Here is a 17704-nt window from a genome sequence, read left to right as displayed (position 1 = left end):
ATCAGACTGACGGAAGGACTGCCTCTCAGTGGGGGACATCAGACTGACGGAAGGACTGCCTCTCAGTGGGGGACATCAGACTGACGGAAGGACTGCCTCTCAGTGGGGGACATCAGACTGACGGAAGGACTGCCTCTCAGTGGGGGACATCAGACTGACGGAAGGACTGCCTCTCAGTGGGGGACATCAGACTGACGGAAGGACTGCCTCTCAGTGGGGGACATCAGACTGACGGAAGGACTGCCTCTCAGTGGGGGACATCAGACTGACGGAAGGACTGCCTCTCAGTGGGGGACATCAGACTGACGGAAGGACTGCCTCTCAGTGGGGGACATCAGACTGACGGAAGGACTGCCTCTCAGTGGGGGACATCAGACTGACGGAAGGACTGCCTCTCAGTGGGGGACATCAGCCTGACGGAAGGACTGCCTCTCAGTGGGGGACATCAGACAGACGGAAGGACTGTCTCTCAGTGGGGGACATCAGACTGACGGAAGGACTGCCTCTCAGTGGGGGACATCAGACTGACGGAAGGACTGCCTCTCAGTGGGGGACATCAGACTGACGGAAGGACTGCCTCTCAGTGGGGGACATCAGACTGACGGAAGGACTGCCTCTCAGTGGGGGACATCAGACTGACGGAAGGACTGCCTCTCAGTGGGGGACATCAGACTGACGGAAGGACTGCCTCTCAGTGGGGGACATCAGACTGACGGAAGGACTGCCTCTCAGTGGGGGACATCAGACTGACGGAAGGACTGCCTCTCAGTGGGGGACATCAGACTGACGGAAGGACTGCCTCTCAGTGGGGGACATCAGACTGACGGAAGGACTGCCTCTCAGTGGGGGACATCAGACTGACGGAAGGACTGCCTCTCAGTGGGGGACATCAGACTGACGGAAGGACTGCCTCTCAGTGGGGGACATCAGACTGACGGAAGGACTGCCTCTCAGTGGGGGACATCAGACTGATGGAAGGACTGCCTCTCAGTGGGGGACATCAGACTGACGGAAGGACTGCCTCTCAGTGGGGGACATCAGACTGACGGAAGGACTGCCTCTCAGTGGGGGACATCAGACTGACGGAAGGACTGCCTCTCAGTGGGGGACATCAGACTGACGGAAGGACTGCCTCTCAGTGGGGGACATCAGACTGATGGTCATTTTGTTGAAACAGATAAGAGAGCGTCCTGAAAAAGGTTAACGTTTCTTCCCACTCAAAAGCAATGCACTATATAGGGAATAGGAAGCCATTTGTGACCCAGCCTGACAGGATAAGGAAGGGAGCAGTAACATCAGGTCCAGGTTATTGGCTGTTTTAACTTTGTGTTTACTCATAACCTCTCTACATCAGCTGAGGGTAGAGACTATACCAAGGAATACATAACGAGGCCTGTCAGTAAGCATTTCACTGTCTACATCGTTGTATTAGGGACATGTGACCAATACAATTTGATGATCCTGGATCTGAGGCTAAAAAAAAAATCAGTTCACTCTTTTATTCACAAAATGTACTTCTGTCCATATACAGATGCCTGTTCCTAATGCTGGGCTTTCACCAAGGTACGTGCTGCCTTGTAGAAGACACGTTCCTTCCCTTATTGGGTTGTTTTGAACATGCTAATGGAGTCAAAGGTCAAATACCGTCTGCACACTACCACTAGTCGATGCAAGAGACATGTACAAATTAAAATTAGGGCAAAAATATTGTAAATATTTATCCACTTATTCAACAGAACACCCTGTCCTGAACATGTCTCTCACACCTCTTTAATAGAAGATTTATGAACAGTCTTAAACATCACCTCTTCTGATTGCTTGAATCCCTTCCCCCAAACCTTTGTCCTAACCAACAGCCGACAAGACAAACAAAAAAAACGATAATAAAAGAGATGGACATTCAATTCTTACAAAAACCAAAAATAAACCCTCCCCCCATTCAATTCAACCCAATCTGATAAGAAACATGGTAACAAAAACTCAAAGTGATGGTCCAGAAACCATTAAACTCAATATGCTATCATTTTATTGATTTAACCCCTGTAGATCCCATGTTAGTCAAGTCTCCTGTCTTGTATGTTAGGAGCAGTGTGTATGTATATATATATATATATCCCATCGTTCGTAGAGTTAAGCTGTAGGCAGTCAGTCCGTTTCCATTTAAGTCAGTTCATATGTCATCATCTCAGCAAAAACAGTCACTCTGAAGCAGCATCCAAAATCTGCATGGAGGTACCTGTCGAATTCAGGAATTATTAGAAAACCCAACCAAAAAAAAAAGGAACGATGGAACAAACCAAAAACGGATTTATTTTGTGTTTTCTTTAGAAAAAATTAAATGAGAAATGTGATGAGCTTAAAAGCGAACCTTCCTTTTACTTGTATTTTTTTACATTTAACATTTTTTTGTTGTTTTAAAGTTCAATTATTTTTCTTTTCTCCTATAACTGTTGCTGATTCAGTGCAATGCATCATGGAACGATTGATAAAAGGGTCCCCCCAGGTATTTTTTGTTGTTGCGGCATCATGTTGTTTTGGGAATGAAAGGAAGAAGAGGGGAATTGTGGGAGAGTCATAGTTTAGCTGGTGTCCATGGACTCCATGTTAGCGGAGGACGAGTCCCTCTGGATGCTTTCAAAGATGGCAGCCAGCTCGGGGTTGGAGGAGATCTGGGACTGGAACTCACTCATCAGGGGACTCTTCTCTGCCTCGGGGATGGTGAGGAGGGCGACCACCGCCCGCATGGCTGAACGCTTCAACTCATCCTGCTTCTCAAACTCCTGCTTCACTGAGTTGGCCTTCACCTGGGGGGAGCGAGAGAGAAAGTAGGGTTGACATACTGTATGTGGTTGATGGAGAGAGATGGGACTCTTATCACGCCACCCAGTGAAAACAAAGGAGGCTATTGACAGTCAGAGGTACATTTCCATGGCAAATTAACTTCAGACAAAATTAAATATTGATAAAGCCATCTGCATGGGATGTCTGGAAACAGTATATTGACCTATTCTGTCTGGTCTCTGTGAATGGTCCTATACCAGGGACAGCGTTGTGTCTGGTCTCTGTGAATGGTACTATACCAGGGACAGTGTGAATGGTACTATACCAGGGACAGCGTTGTGAATGGTACTATACCAGGGACAGTGTGAATGGTCCTATACCAGGGACAGTGTGAATGGTCCTATACCAGGGACAGTGTGAATGGTCCTATACCAGGGACAGTGTGAATGGTACTATACCAGGGACAGCGTTGTGTCTGGTCCTATACCAGGGACAGCTTGTGTCTGGTCCCCAGGGACAGTGTGAATGGTCCTATACCAGGGACAGTGTGAATGGTCCTATACCAGGGACAGTGTGAATGGTCCTATACCAGGGACAGTGTGAATGGTCCTATACCAGGGACAGTGTGAATGGTCCTATACCAGGGACAGTGTGAATGGTCCTATACCAGGGACAGTGTGAATGGTCCTATACCAGGGACAGTGTGAATGGTCCTATACCAGGGACAGTGTGAATGGTCCTATACCAGGGACAGTGTGAATGGTCCTATACCAGGGACAGTGTGAATGGTCCTATACCAGGGACAGTGTGAATGGTCCTATACCAGGGACAGTGTGAATGGTCCTATACCAGGGACAGTGTGAATGGTCCTATACCAGGGACAGTGTGAATGGTCCTATACCAGGGACAGTGTGAATGGTCCTATACCAGGGACAGTGTGAATGGTCCTATACCAGGGACAGTGTGAATGGTCCTATACCAGGGACAGTGTGAATGGTCCTATACCAGGGACAGTGTGAATGGTCCTATACCAGGGACAGTGTGAATGGTCCTATACCAGGGACAGTGTGAATGGTCCTATACCAGGGACAGTGTGAATGGTCCTATACCAGGGACAGTGTGAATGGTCCTATACCAGGGACAGTGTGAATGGTCCTATACCAGGGACAGTGTGAATGGTACTATACCAGGGACAGTGTGAATGGTACTATACCAGGGACAGTGTGAATGGTACTATACCAGGGACAGTGTGAATGGTACTATACCAGGGACAGTGTGAATGGTACTATACCAGGGACAGTGTGAATGGTACTATACCAGGGACAGTGTGAATGGTACTATACCAGGGACAGTGTGAATGGTACTATACCAGGGACAGTGTGAATGGTCCTATACCAGGGACAGTGTGAATGGTCCTATACCAGGGACAGCGTTGTGTCTGGTCTCTGTGAATGGTCCTATACCAGGGACAGTGTGAATGGTCCTATACCAGGGACAGTGTGAATGGTCCTATACCAGGGACAGTGTGAATGGTCCTATACCAGGGACAGTGTGAATGGTCCTATACCAGGGACAGTGTGAATGGTCCTATACCAGGGACAGTGTGAATGGTCCTATACCAGGGACAGTGTGAATGGTCCTATACCAGGGACAGTGTGAATGGTCCTATACCAGGGACAGTGTGAATGGTCCTATACCAGGGACAGTGTGAATGGTCCTATACCAGGGACAGTGTGAATGGTCCTATACCAGGGACAGTGTGAATGGTCCTATACCAGGGACAGTGTGAATGGTCCTATACCAGGGACAGTGTGAATGGTCCTATACCAGGGACAGTGTGAATGGTCCTATACCAGGGACAGTGTGAATGGTCCTATACCAGGGACAGTGTGAATGGTCCTATACCAGGGACAGTGTGAATGGTCCTATACCAGGGACAGTGTGAATGGTCCTATACCAGGGACAGTGTGAATGGTCCTATACCAGGGACAGTGTGAATGGTCCTATACCAGGGACAGTGTGAATGGTCCTATACCAGGGACAGTGTGAATGGTCCTATACCAGGGACAGTGTGAATGGTCCTATACCAGGGACAGTGTGAATGGTCCTATACCAGGGACAGTGTGAATGGTCCTATACCAGGGACAGTGTGAATGGTCCTATACCAGGGACAGTGTGAATGGTCCTATACCAGGGACAGTGTGAATGGTCCTATACCAGGGACAGTGTGAATGGTCCTATACCAGGGACAGTGTGAATGGTCCTATACCAGGGACAGTGTGAATGGTCCTATACCAGGGACAGTGTGAATGGTCCTATACCAGGGACAGTGTGAATGGTCCTATACCAGGGACAGTGTGAATGGTCCTATACCAGGGACAGTGTGAATGGTACTATACCAGGGACAGTGTGAATGGTACTATACCAGGGACAGTGTGAATGGTACTATACCAGGGACAGTGTGAATGGTACTATACCAGGGACAGTGTGAATGGTACTATACCAGGGACAGTGTGAATGGTACTATACCAGGGACAGTGTGAATGGTACTATACCAGGGACAGTGTGAATGGTACTATACCAGGGACAGTGTGAATGGTACTATACCAGGGACAGTGTGAATGGTCCTATACCAGGGACAGTGTGAATGGTACTATACCAGGGACAGTGTGAATGGTCCTATACCAGGGACAGTGTGAATGGTCCTATACCAGGGACAGTGTGAATGGTCCTATACCAGGGACAGTGTGAATGGTCCTATACCAGGGACAGTGTGAATGGTCCTATACCAGGGACAGTGTGAATGGTCCTATACCAGGGACAGTGTGAATGGTCCTATACCAGGGACAGTGTGAATGGTCCTATACCAGGGACAGTGTGAATGGTCCTATACCAGGGACAGTGTGAATGGTCCTATACCAGGGACAGTGTGAATGGTACTATACCAGGGACAGTGTGAATGGTCCTATACCAGGGACAGTGTGAATGGTACTATACCAGGGACAGTGTGAATGGTACTATACCAGGGACAGTGTGAATGGTACTATACCAGGGACAGTGTGAATGGTACTATACCAGGGACAGTGTGAATGGTACTATACCAGGGACAGTGTGAATGGTCCTATACCAGGGACAGTGTGAATGGTACTATACCAGGGACAGTGTGAATGGTACTATACCAGGGACAGTGTGAATGGTACTATACCAGGGACAGTGTGAATGGTCCTATACCAGGGACAGTGTGAATGGTACTATACCAGGGACAGTGTGAATGGTCCTATACCAGGGACAGTGTGAATGGTACTATACCAGGGACAGTGTGAATGGTACTATACCAGGGACAGTGTGAATGGTCCTATACCAGGGACAGTGTGAATGGTACTATACCAGGGACAGTGTGAATGGTACTATACCAGGGACAGTGTGAATGGTCCTATACCAGGGACAGTGTGAATGGTCCTATACCAGGGACAGTGTGAATGGTCCTATACCAGGGACAGTGTGAATGGTACTATACCAGGGACAGTGTGTCTGGTCTCACCTTGGTGGTGCAGGTGGCACGTAGCGGCTCAACCAGCCTGTCCAGCCTCTGTAGCACAGCACTGGGACACAGAGTGGAGAGTCTAGCCAGCATCAGGAACGTCAGCATCTGATCAGATAAACAACATCCCCATTATCCTCCAGCTCCAGAAACCAACACTCCTCCTCAATACTATGATGCATTATGCAGTCTGGCCTTTAAATCATACAGACTACCTCTCTTTCTCCTGTTGTCTGATCTTCATACAGACTACCTCTCTCTCTCCTGTTGTCTGATCTTCATACAGACTACCTCTCTCTCTCTCCTGTTTTCTGATCTTCATACAGACTACCTCTCTCTCTCCTGTTGTCTGATCTTCATACAGACTACCTCTCTCTCTCTCTCCTGTTGTCTGATCTTCATACAGACTACCTGTCTCTCTCTCCTGTTGTCTGATCTTCATACAGACTACCTCTCTCTCTCTCTCCTGTTGTCTGATCTTCATACAACTACCTCTCTTTCTCTCCTGTTGTCTGATCTTCATACAGACTACCTTTCTCTCTCTCCTGTTGTCTGATCTTCATACAGACTACCTCTCTCTCTCTCTCTCCTGTTGTCTGATCTTCATACAGACTACCTCTCTCTCTCTCCTGTTGTCTGATCTTCATACAGACTACCTCTCTCTCTCTCTCTCTCTCTCGTGTTGTCTGATCTTCATACAGACTACCTCTCTCTCTCTCTCCTGTTGTCTGATCTTCATACAGACTACCTCTCTCTCTCTTGTTGTCTGATCTTCATACAGACTACCTCTCTCTCTCTCTCCTGTTGTCTGATCTTCATACAGACTACCTCTCTCTCTCTCTCCTGTTGTCTGATCTTCATACAGACTACCTTTCTCTCTCTCTCTGTTGTCTGATCTTCATACAGACTACCTCTCTCTCTCTCTCTCCTGTTGTCTGATCTTCATACAGACTACCTCTCTCTCTCTCCTGTTGTCTGATCTTCATACAGACTACCTCTCTCTCTCTCTCTCTCGTGTTGTCTGATCTTCATACAGACTACCTCTCTCTCTCCTGTTGTCTGATCTTCATACAGACTACCTCTCTCTCTCTCTCCTGTTGTCTGATCTTCATACAGACTACCTCTCTCTCTCTCTCTCTCCTGTTGTCTGATCTTCATACAGACTACCTCTCTCTCTCTCTCTCTCCTGTTGTCTGATCTTCATACAGACTACCTCTCTCTCTCTCCTGTTGTCTGATCTTCATACAGACTACCTCTCTCTCTCTCCTGTTGTCTGATCTTCATACAGACTACCTCTCTCTCTCTCTCTTCCTGTTGTCTGATCTTCATACAGACTACCTCTCTCTCTCTCTCTCTCCTGTTGTCTGATCTTCATACAGACTACCTGTCTCTCTCTCCTGTTGTCTGATCTTCATACAGACTACCTCTCTCTCTCTCCTGTTGTCTGATCTTCATACAGACTACCTCTCTCTCTCTCCTGTTGTCTGATCTTCATACAGACTACCTTTCTCTCTCTCCAGGCAGGCTATTGTTCATATTCATGAGTAGGTCAACAATGGTCCTGTAACGGAGTCCTGTCAGGAAGTTGTTCAGAATACCTTGATGTCATAATGATCCTTGAGTCCGTCTTCTACGTGGTTGAGGAACTCAAAGATGTCTAGTCTGTCTAGACAGCTGTCCAGGAGTGTGTACATGCACTCAAACGCTGCCTTCCTGATGTCCAGACCATCATCCACTGTGTGTTTAAAGGGACCCATCTCAACCTGGGGGAGAAGACAAAAACCCTGACGTCATTTAGACGACCCTCTTATCTAAAGTAACTCAACTAAAAATGGAGGTAGAACGACTACAGAGGACAACAATTGCAAGTAAATCCTTTGTCAATAAAACTTAAAACCTTAAAAAAAACAAGAAAGGAAGATGTGAGTGAATGAAGAATGAAAGGAGGATAACAGACAAAGGTAGGAAGGAAGGAAGGAAGGAAGGAAGGAAGGAAGGAAGGAAGGAAGGAAGGAAGGAAGGAAGGAAGGAAGGAAGGAAGGAAGGAAGGAAGGAAGGAAGGAAAAAGGAGGTGAAGCACCAATGAATGACATGTCAAACTAGGGATAACAGAAAACAAGGGAAGAGTAGATGAAGAATGACAGAACGTGTGAACACAAGCAGAAAAGGAGAGGGAAATCAGCTTGGTTTATCCTGTACCTCTCTGATGAGTTCCTTGCGGACTTTGGTCTCGTTGTAGAGGTGTGGCAGGACCGTATCCAGTAAGTCTCTGATGAGAGAGGGCTTATTATGGGCTGCTGAGTTGAAGGTTACCAGGGCAACCCGCCGCACGTTCAGGTCCGGGTCCTCCAACGTCTTCAAGAAGTCACCTGGAATACAGAACAACAGTCAGTCATCATGAACCTTTCACATATACAATTAACATCAATATATGACAAGTCAAATGAAAAGCTCCTCTAGTCAATAGACATATACACATCTCTAGTCTATATTTCCTCAGTCTGTCTCAGTAAAAACAGTCTCAGTCTCCAGTACAGTGAATAATGAAAGTATTCAGACCCCTTCCCCTTTTCCACATTTTGTTACGTTACAGCGTTATTCTAAAATGGATGAAATAAATGTTTTCTCTTATCAATCTATACACAATACCCCATAATGACAAAGCGAAAACAGGTTTACAAATTTTAGCTAATTTATTACAAATAAAAAACAGAAATACCTTATTTACATAAGTATTGAGACCCTTTACTATAAGACTCAAAATTGCGCTCAGGTGCATCCTGTTTCCATTGATCATCCTTGAGATGTTTCTACAACTTGATTGGAGTTCACCTGTGGTCAATTCAATTGATTGGACAGGCACACGCCTGTCTTTATAAGGTCCAACATTTGATAGAGCAAAAACCAAGCCATGAGGTCGATGGAATTGTCCGTAGAGCTCTGAGACAGGAGTGTCGAGGCACAGATCTGGGAAAGGGTACGATTTCTGCAGCATTCTCCATCATTCTTAAATGGAAGAAGTTTGGAACCACCAAGACTCTTCCTAGAGCTGGCCGCCCGGACAAACTGAACAATCAGGGGGAGAAGGGCCCTGGTCAGGGAGGTGATCAAGAACCCGATGATCACTCTGACAGAACTCCAGAGTTCCTCTGTGGAGATGGGAGAGCCTTCCAGAAGGACAACAATCTCTGCAGCGCTCCACCAATCAGGCCTTTATGGTAGAGTGGCCAGATGGAAACCACTCCTTAGTAAAAAGGCACATGACAGGCTGGTTGGAGTTTGCCAAAAGGCCCCTAAAGGTCTCTCAGACCATGAGAAACAAGATTCTCTGGTCTGATTAAACCAAGATTGAACTCTATGGCCTGAATGTCAAGCGTCACATCTGGAGGAAACCTGGCACTATCCCTAGGGTGAAGCATGGTGTTGGCAGCATCATGCTGTGGGGATGGTTTTCAGCAGCAGGGCCTGGGAGACTAGTCAGGATCGAGGCAAAGATGAGCGGAGCAAAGTAAAGAGATCCTTGATGAAAACCTGCTTCAGAGTACTTAGGACCTCAGACTGGGGCGAAGGTTCACCTTCCAACAGGACAATGACCCTAACCACACAGCCAAGACAACGCAGGAGTGGCTTCAGGACAAGTGTCTGAATGTCCTTGATTGGCCCAGCCAGAGCCCGGACTTGAACCCGATCGAAACATCTCTGGAGACCTGAAAATAGCTGTGCAGCGACGCTCCCCATCCAACCTGACAGAGCTTGAGAGGATCTGCAGAGAAGAATGGGAGAAACTCCCCAAATACAGGTGTGCCAAGCTTGTAGCGTCATACCCAAGAAGACTCGAGGCTATAATTGCTGCCAAAGGTGCTTCAACAAAGTACTGAGTGAAGGGTCTGAATACTTATGTAAATGTAATATTGCCGGTTTTTATTTTGTATACATTTGTAAAAATGCCTAAAAACCTGTTTTTGCTTTGTCATTATGGGGTATTGTGTGTAGATTGATGAGGGGGGAAAAACTACAATTTAATCAATTTTAGAATAAGTCTGTAACGTAACAAAATGTGGAAAAAGTCAAGGGGTCTGAAAACTTTCTGAATGCGCTGTATTTATGCTGTAATAGTCTGTGCTGGGGGCAAGGGTCAGTTTGTCATTAGAAACCATACCAGTCTGCCTGATATAAATACCGATAGATACCATAGCATTAGTCACAAAGAGGATAGGTTAGCAGTAGATAGCTATGGATAGATGAAATAGTATAGATAAAACACCTATGCAGTTTTTCAGGAGAGGGTCTATTGTCTGTGGGTGGTCTGAGATGGTGAACTTCACTGCTGTCACCACTGAGCTTCTGGCGTAAGATGATCCTGGAGACAGAAAACATTCATATTTCACATCACATACCTGCAATAGCAGAGTAAATTAATACCCAGGTCATATTTCACATCACATTCCTGCAATAGCAGAGTAAATTAATACCCAGGTCATATTTCACATCACATACCTGCAATAGCAGAGTAAATTAATACCCAGGTCATATTTCTTTACATGAATGATTCATATCATGCACAATGAACCAACTGTATTTATTTTATTTAAATCAAGTCTTGCCAATCAAAACCTGCAGGGTGTTCCTGTTCCCCACCTGAGAGCAAGTATCCTTTAAGCCTGGGCAGCAGGGTTTCTGGGTCTATGAGGGTGAGTTTCCCCAGACATTCTGCTACCACGTTCCTGGTGCCCTCCTCTGCACACTCACAGTGCTTCAACAGCAGGGTCCATACGCCCTCTACGTAAGGTTTCAGACCCGTCACAGACGCCGAGCTGGAGAGAACAGAACAGATACTATTTGGTTACAAGGTGAAAACAGCAACCCGCAATTAGCCAGTTCAGTCACCCGACCCGGGACTTGAACCAGCAACCTTTCGGGTTCCACCTCTCTAACCGCTGGACTATCCTACCTGATGATCTCTTTGAGCGAGTGTAGCAGCAGATACTGCCTCTTGGGCTGTCCTGAGATCTCCCCCAGAACGAAGGGCAGGTATTCCGGCAGGTTGCCCACGGCGATGGATCCTAGGGCGTACGATGCGGCAGACTTGACCTCTTCAGAGGAGGAAGAGAAGGCGTCCAGGATGACCGTCTTGAGCTCTGGTTGGCCGCTCAGGTCTACGTGGTGTCCCACCTACCACAGAGACAGATATTAATGATTCCCTCACTACTGATACTAGCCCACGACATCTGATACTAGCCCACGACATCAGATACTAGCCCACGACATCAGATACTAGCCCACGACATCAGATACTAGCCCACGACATCAGATACTAGCCCACGACATCAGATACTAGCCTACGACATCGAGATACTAGCCCACGACATCAGATACTAGCCCACGACATCAGACACTAGCCCACGACATCAGACACTAGCCCACGACATCAGACACTAGCCCACGACATCAGACACTAGCCCACGACATCAGACACTAGCCCACGACATCAGACACTAGCCCACGACATCAGATACTAGCCCACGACATCAGATACTAGCCCACGACATCAGATACTAGCCCACGACATCAGATACTAGCCCACGACATCAGATACTAGCCCACGACATCAGATACTAGCCCACTACCAGCAAAATCCCTATTAGTCCCACTACCAGCAAAACCCCTACTAGTCCCACTACCAGCAAAAACCCCTATTAGTCCCACTACCAGCAAAACCCCTATTAGTCCCACTACCAGCAAAACCACTGTTAGTCCCACTACCAGCAAAACCACTGTTAGTCCCACTACCAGCAAAACCACTGTTAGTCCCACTACCAGCAAAACCACTGTTAGTCCCACTACCAGCAAAACCACTGTTAGTCCCACTACCAGCAAAACCCCTGTTAGTCCCACTACCAGCAAAACCCCTATTAGTCCAACTACCAGCAAAACCCCTGTTACTGCCCACTACCAGCAAAACCCCTGTAGTCCCACTACCAGCAAAACCCCTGTTAGTCCCACTACCAGCAAAACCCCTGTTAGTCCCACTACCAGCAAAACCCCTGTTAGTCCCACTACCAGCAAAACCCCTGTTAGTCCCACTACCAGCAAAACCCCTGTTAGTCCCACTACCAGCAAAACCCCTGTTAGTCCCACTACCAGCAAAACCCCTGTTAGTCCCACTACCAGCAAAACCCCTGTTAGTCCCACTACCAGCAAAACCACTGTTAGTCCCACTACCAGCAAAACCACTGTTAGTCCCACTACCAGCAAAACCCCTGTTAGTCCCACTACCAGCAAAACCCCTATTAGTCCAACTACCAGCAAAACCCCTATTAGTCCCACTACCAGCAAAACCCCTGTTAGTCCCACTACCAGCAAAACCCCTGTTAGTCCCACTACCAGCAAAACCCCTGTTAGTCCCACTACCAGCAAAACCCCTGTTAGTCCCACTACCAGCAAAACCCCTGTTAGTCCCACTACCAGCAAAACCCCTGTTAGTCCCACTACCAGCAAAACCCCTGTTAGTCCCACTACCAGCAAAACCCCTATTAGTCCCACTACCAGTAAAACCCCTATTAGTCCCACTACCAGTAAAACCCCTATTAGTCCCACTACCAGTAAAACCCCTATTAGTCCCACTCCCAGCAAAACCCCTATTAGTCCCACTACCAGCAAAACCCCTATTAGTCCCACTACCAGTAAAACCCCTATTAGTCCCACTACCAGTAAAACCACTACCAGCAGCAATAAAACTACAATTTTTGTACCCCTTTTTCTCCCCAATTTCATGGTATCCAATTGGTAGTTACAGTCTTGTCTCTTCGCTGCAACTCCCGTACGGACTCAGGAGAGGTGAAGGTCGAGAGCCGTGCATCCTCTGAAACACAACCCAACCAAGCCGCACTGCTTCTTGACACAATGCCCACTTAACCCGGAAGCCAGCTGTACCAATGTGTTGGAGGAAACACCGTACACCTGGCCACCTTGTCAGCGTGCACTGTGCCCGGCCTGCCACAGGAGTCGCTAGTGCGCGATGGGACAAGGACATCCCTGCCAGCCAAACCCTCCCCTAACCCAGACAACGCTGGGCCAATTGTGCTCCGCCCCATGGGTCTCCCGGTCTCGGCCGGCTGCGACAGAGCCTGGACTCGAACCCAGAATCTCTAGTGACACAGCTAGCACTGCGATGCAGTGCCTTAGACCACTGCGCCACTCGGGAGGCCCACAACTATAAAATGACTTGGACATGCACACACACCTTCTGTTTATTTGAATAGTTGTATTTCAAAGGGTGACCCACCTCTCCCAGTGACAGCAGGGCCAGCAGCCTGATGGAGTCTGTCGACCGAGAGTTCTTCACATCCTGGATGAACTGGCCGACCACGGCAGGACCCTCCTACAAATACAAACCAAACTTTATTTCAAATGCATTAAATACGGAAAAAGCCTTTAGGGCACCCCACCCCTAGTGATCACATTATAAAACATTCTGTTAAGATAATGAACAAACAAAGAAACAAAAGAGGAAATAGTCAAACCAAAAATCTGAGATTGAAAAAAACACCAAAACAAAATAGACAATAAAAGTCCTCCAGGAGAACAGAACACAGGAAGGAGGTCTGAAAGTCCTCCAGGAGAACACAGGAAGGACATCTAAAAGTCCTCCAGGAGAACAGAACACAGGAAGGAGGTCTGAAAGTCCTCCAGGAGAACAGAACACAGGAAGGAGGTCTGAAAGTCCTCCAGGAGAACAGAACACGGGAAGGAGGTCTGAAAGTCCTCCAGGAGAACAGAACACAGGAAGGAGGTCTGAAAGTCCTCCAGGAGAACAGAACACAGGAAGGAGGTCTGAAAGTCCTCCAGGAGAACAGAACACAGGAAGGAGGTCTGAAAGTCCTCCAGGAGAACAGAACACAGGAAGGACATCTAAAAGTCCTCCAGGATAACAGAACACAGGAAGGAGGTCTGAAAGTCCTCCAGGAGAACAGAACACAGGAAGGAGGTCTGAAAGTCCTCCAGGAGAACAGAACACGGGAAGGAGGTCTGAAAGTCCTCCAGGAGAACAGAACACAGGAAGGAGGTCTGAAAGTCCTCCAGGAGAACAGAACACGGGAAGGAGGTCTGAAAGTCCTCCAGGAGAACAGAACACAGGAAGGAGGTCTGAAAGTCCTCCAGGAGAACACAGGAAGGACATCTAAAAGTCCTCCAGGAGAACAGAACACAGGAAGGAGGTCTGAAAGTCCTCCAGGAGAACACAGGAAGGACATCTAAAAGTCCTCCAGGATAACAGAACACAGGAAGGAGGTCTGAAAGTCCTCCAGGAGAACAGAACACAGGAAGGAGGTCTGAAAGTCCTCCAGGAGAACAGAACACGGGAAGGGCATCTAAAAGTCCTCCAGGAGAACAGAACACAGGAAGGAGGTCTGAAAGTCCTCCAGGAGAACAGAACACAGGAAGGAGGTCTGAAAGTCCTCCAGGAGAACAGAACACGGGAAGGAGGTCTGAAAGTCCTCCAGGAGAACAGAACACAGGAAGGAGGTCTGAAAGTCCTCCAGGAGAACAGAACACGGGAAGGAGGTCTGAAAGTCCTCCAGGAGAACAGAACACAGGAAGGAGGTCTGAAAGTCCTCCAGGATAACAGAACACAGGAAGGAGGTCTGAAAGTCCTCCAGGAGAACACAGGAAGGGCATCTAAAAGTCCTCCAGGATAACAGAACATAGGAAGGAGGTCTGAAAGTCCTCCAGGAGAACACGGGAAGGAGGTCTGAAAGTCCTCCAGGAGAACAGAACACAGGAAGGGCATCTAAAAGTCCTCCAGGATAACAGAACATAGGAAGGAGGTCTGAAAGTCCTCCAGGAGAACACGGGAAGGAGGTCTGAAAGTCCTCCAGGATAACAGAACACAGGAAGGAGATCTTAAAGTCCTCCAGGAGAACATGAATACAAACATAACACAGGAAGTATGTCTAAAGGTCAGTAGAACAGTGAACCCACATCAGGACAGGCGCGGGTCAGGGCGGCCACACATTTAGCGATAGAGTAGTAGGACTGTTTGTGTGTCAGAGCAGCACTCTGGGCGTAGACTGGACCGGTCAGCATACGGAGCAGGTCCATGTAACCCAGAGAGGATGTCCCTGTACCCACCAGAGCCTGGGAGAGGACACAATAATACAGCTTTTAATACAACCCTAACCCAGAGAGGATGTCCCTGTACCCACCAGAGCCTGAATATAGAAGAACAGAATACAATTTACTGAGTGCTACAATACTGCTGGGTCAGAGAGGGGTGTTTAATAAATTAACATTGAGCAGTGACACTTCTAGATATGAAGTTGAACATCTATAGAACATCTTCTATTAGGGACAAAGTAGGCCCTAACTCCCTGATCATCTATTAGGGACAAAGTAGGCCCTAACTACCTGATCATCTATTAGGGACAAAGTAGGCCCTAACTCCCTGATCATCTATTAGGGACAAAGTAGGCCCTAACTCCCTGATCATCTATTAGGGACAAAGTAGGCCCTAACTCCCTGATCATCTATTAGGGACAAAGTAGGCCCTAACTACCTGATCATCTATTAGGGACAAAGTAGGCCCGAAACACCTGATCATCTATTAGGGACAAAGTAGGCCCGAAACACCTGATCATCTATTAGGGACAAAGTAGGCCCTAACTACCTGATCATCTATAGGGACAAAGTAGGCCCTAACTCCCTGATCATCTATTAGGGACAAAGTAGGCCCTAACTACCTGATCATCTATTAGGGACAAAGTAGGCCCTAACTCCCTGATCATCTATTAGGGACAAAGTAGGCCCTAACTACCTGATCATCTATTAGGGACAAAGTAGGCCCGAAACACCTGATCATCTATTAGGGACAAAGTAGGCCCAAAACACCTGATCATCTATTAGGGACAAAGTAGGCCCTAACTACCTGATCATCTATAGGGACAAAGTAGGCCCTAACTCCCTGATCATCTATTAGGGACAAAGTAGGCCCTAACTCCCTGATCATCTATTAGGGACAAAGTAGGCCCTAACTCCCTGATCATCTATTAGGGACAAAGTAGGCCCGAAACACCTGATCATCTATTAGCGGATTTTACAAGCGGTTCACAAACTATTTTACAACACAGTACCTCAATTGAACTCACCCACCCGCTGTCCTAGACATTTAGATAGCATTCCCTTATCTGTTGAAACTGGAACTGGTAACCATGCGTACCTGGAAGAACTCTAGCATGGCACTGAGGGCCCCTCCCTGCAGCAGAGGAGACCTGACCAGAGAGATGAGCTCTGAGAGGATGGATGACCCCCCGATCTTAGCCAGGGAGAGAGGGTGGACCCGGGCCAGGGTGGTCAGGAAGCTGATGACCATCTGAGACACATGCATGTCGCTCTCGCTGATCAGCGGAGGCAGTTCGGCCAGCACCGCGTCGATCATGGCCGGAGTCACGCTGTCGCTGTAGTTCTTCACCAGGATGTCCAGCGCTGCCAGGGTGCTCAGTTTCAGCGCCCGCTGGTTCTTACGCAGAAACGACGCCAGGATGGGCACTGCCTCGTCAAGGATAGGTCGAAGGTCGATCTTCAGCGTGGAGCCTGTGATTAGGGATGATAGCAAGTATGAAAATAATATACACACACACACACACTCTCTCTTATCTAGCAGGGAAACTGATTTATTAGTAACAACTTGTTAAGCCATTTAAAAAAATCTGCCCTCATCAACAGATTCTGAAAATTGGCCGTATGGACTCCAACATCATCCCCTCCCAACCTGCGATGAGCGTGAGGGCCTTGACCGTCGTCAGTCTGGTAATCTCATTCTTCAGGCGCTCCAGGAAGATGTGCAGCGTCCCAGGGAGGTCGTCCCCCAGGCTGTCTCCTAGGTTACAGATGATCTGACCCATACAGGAAATGGCCCTCTCTTTCACTTCCTGGTCGATGTCGGCAGCCTTGAGGCGTTTGATGGTGCAGGTGAAGAGGTCCGTGATGTAGGGAGAAGCATCGAAGGTGTCTCTCTCCGGCTGGTCCAGAGGTCTGAGAGGTTTCACATTGACAAAAGCTTCATTTTCCCAAACCGTGTCACGAGGTTGCAGCAGATTAAAACAAAAAACGTACAGACGGAATGAAAAGAACAGCAACACTCACCTGAAGTTACCTCTGGTAAACCAGGTAGTTATTCTACTAAACAAGAGAACACATCAATACAGGTGTATTAGAATAGACCAGATAACCTTACCTGATGACCTTGACCAGCTGTTGGCTGACCAGCAGGGCCTCAGAGGTGATTTTATAGAAGGGGTCTCCTACACACGCCACCACGGGCGGCACCAGGGCCTGTGGAGGTCAAAGGTTAGACAAGTTCATTCAAGTGTCACTTCACAATTGACA

General features: G+C 47.8%; 1 protein-coding gene across 1 annotated transcript in view; it reads right to left on the bottom strand.

Moving 5' to 3' along the window:
- Positions 1-1485: 1485 nt before the first annotated feature.
- The window catches only part of LOC106576631 (cullin-associated NEDD8-dissociated protein 1), a gene marked incomplete at its 5' end in the record, with an annotated part of 37880 nt that continues 21661 nt past the window's right edge, over positions 1486-17704 (bottom strand). The window contains 12 exons of the mRNA XM_045711291.1: positions 1486-2804; positions 6323-6430; positions 7921-8085; positions 8522-8691; positions 10587-10682; positions 10961-11136; positions 11274-11494; positions 13608-13703; positions 15302-15457; positions 16536-16909; positions 17088-17350; positions 17553-17650. Of these exons, the coding sequence (XP_045567247.1) occupies positions 2580-2804; positions 6323-6430; positions 7921-8085; positions 8522-8691; positions 10587-10682; positions 10961-11136; positions 11274-11494; positions 13608-13703; positions 15302-15457; positions 16536-16909; positions 17088-17350; positions 17553-17650 (2148 nt within the window). The remainder of the gene's footprint in view (positions 2805-6322; positions 6431-7920; positions 8086-8521; positions 8692-10586; positions 10683-10960; positions 11137-11273; positions 11495-13607; positions 13704-15301; positions 15458-16535; positions 16910-17087; positions 17351-17552; positions 17651-17704) is intronic.

This window comes from Salmo salar, unplaced genomic scaffold, assembly GCF_905237065.1.
Source record: "Salmo salar unplaced genomic scaffold, Ssal_v3.1, whole genome shotgun sequence".
In the NCBI taxonomy this organism is placed as follows: domain Eukaryota; kingdom Metazoa; phylum Chordata; class Actinopteri; order Salmoniformes; family Salmonidae; genus Salmo; species Salmo salar.
This window is presented reverse-complemented; position numbering and strand designations above follow the sequence as displayed.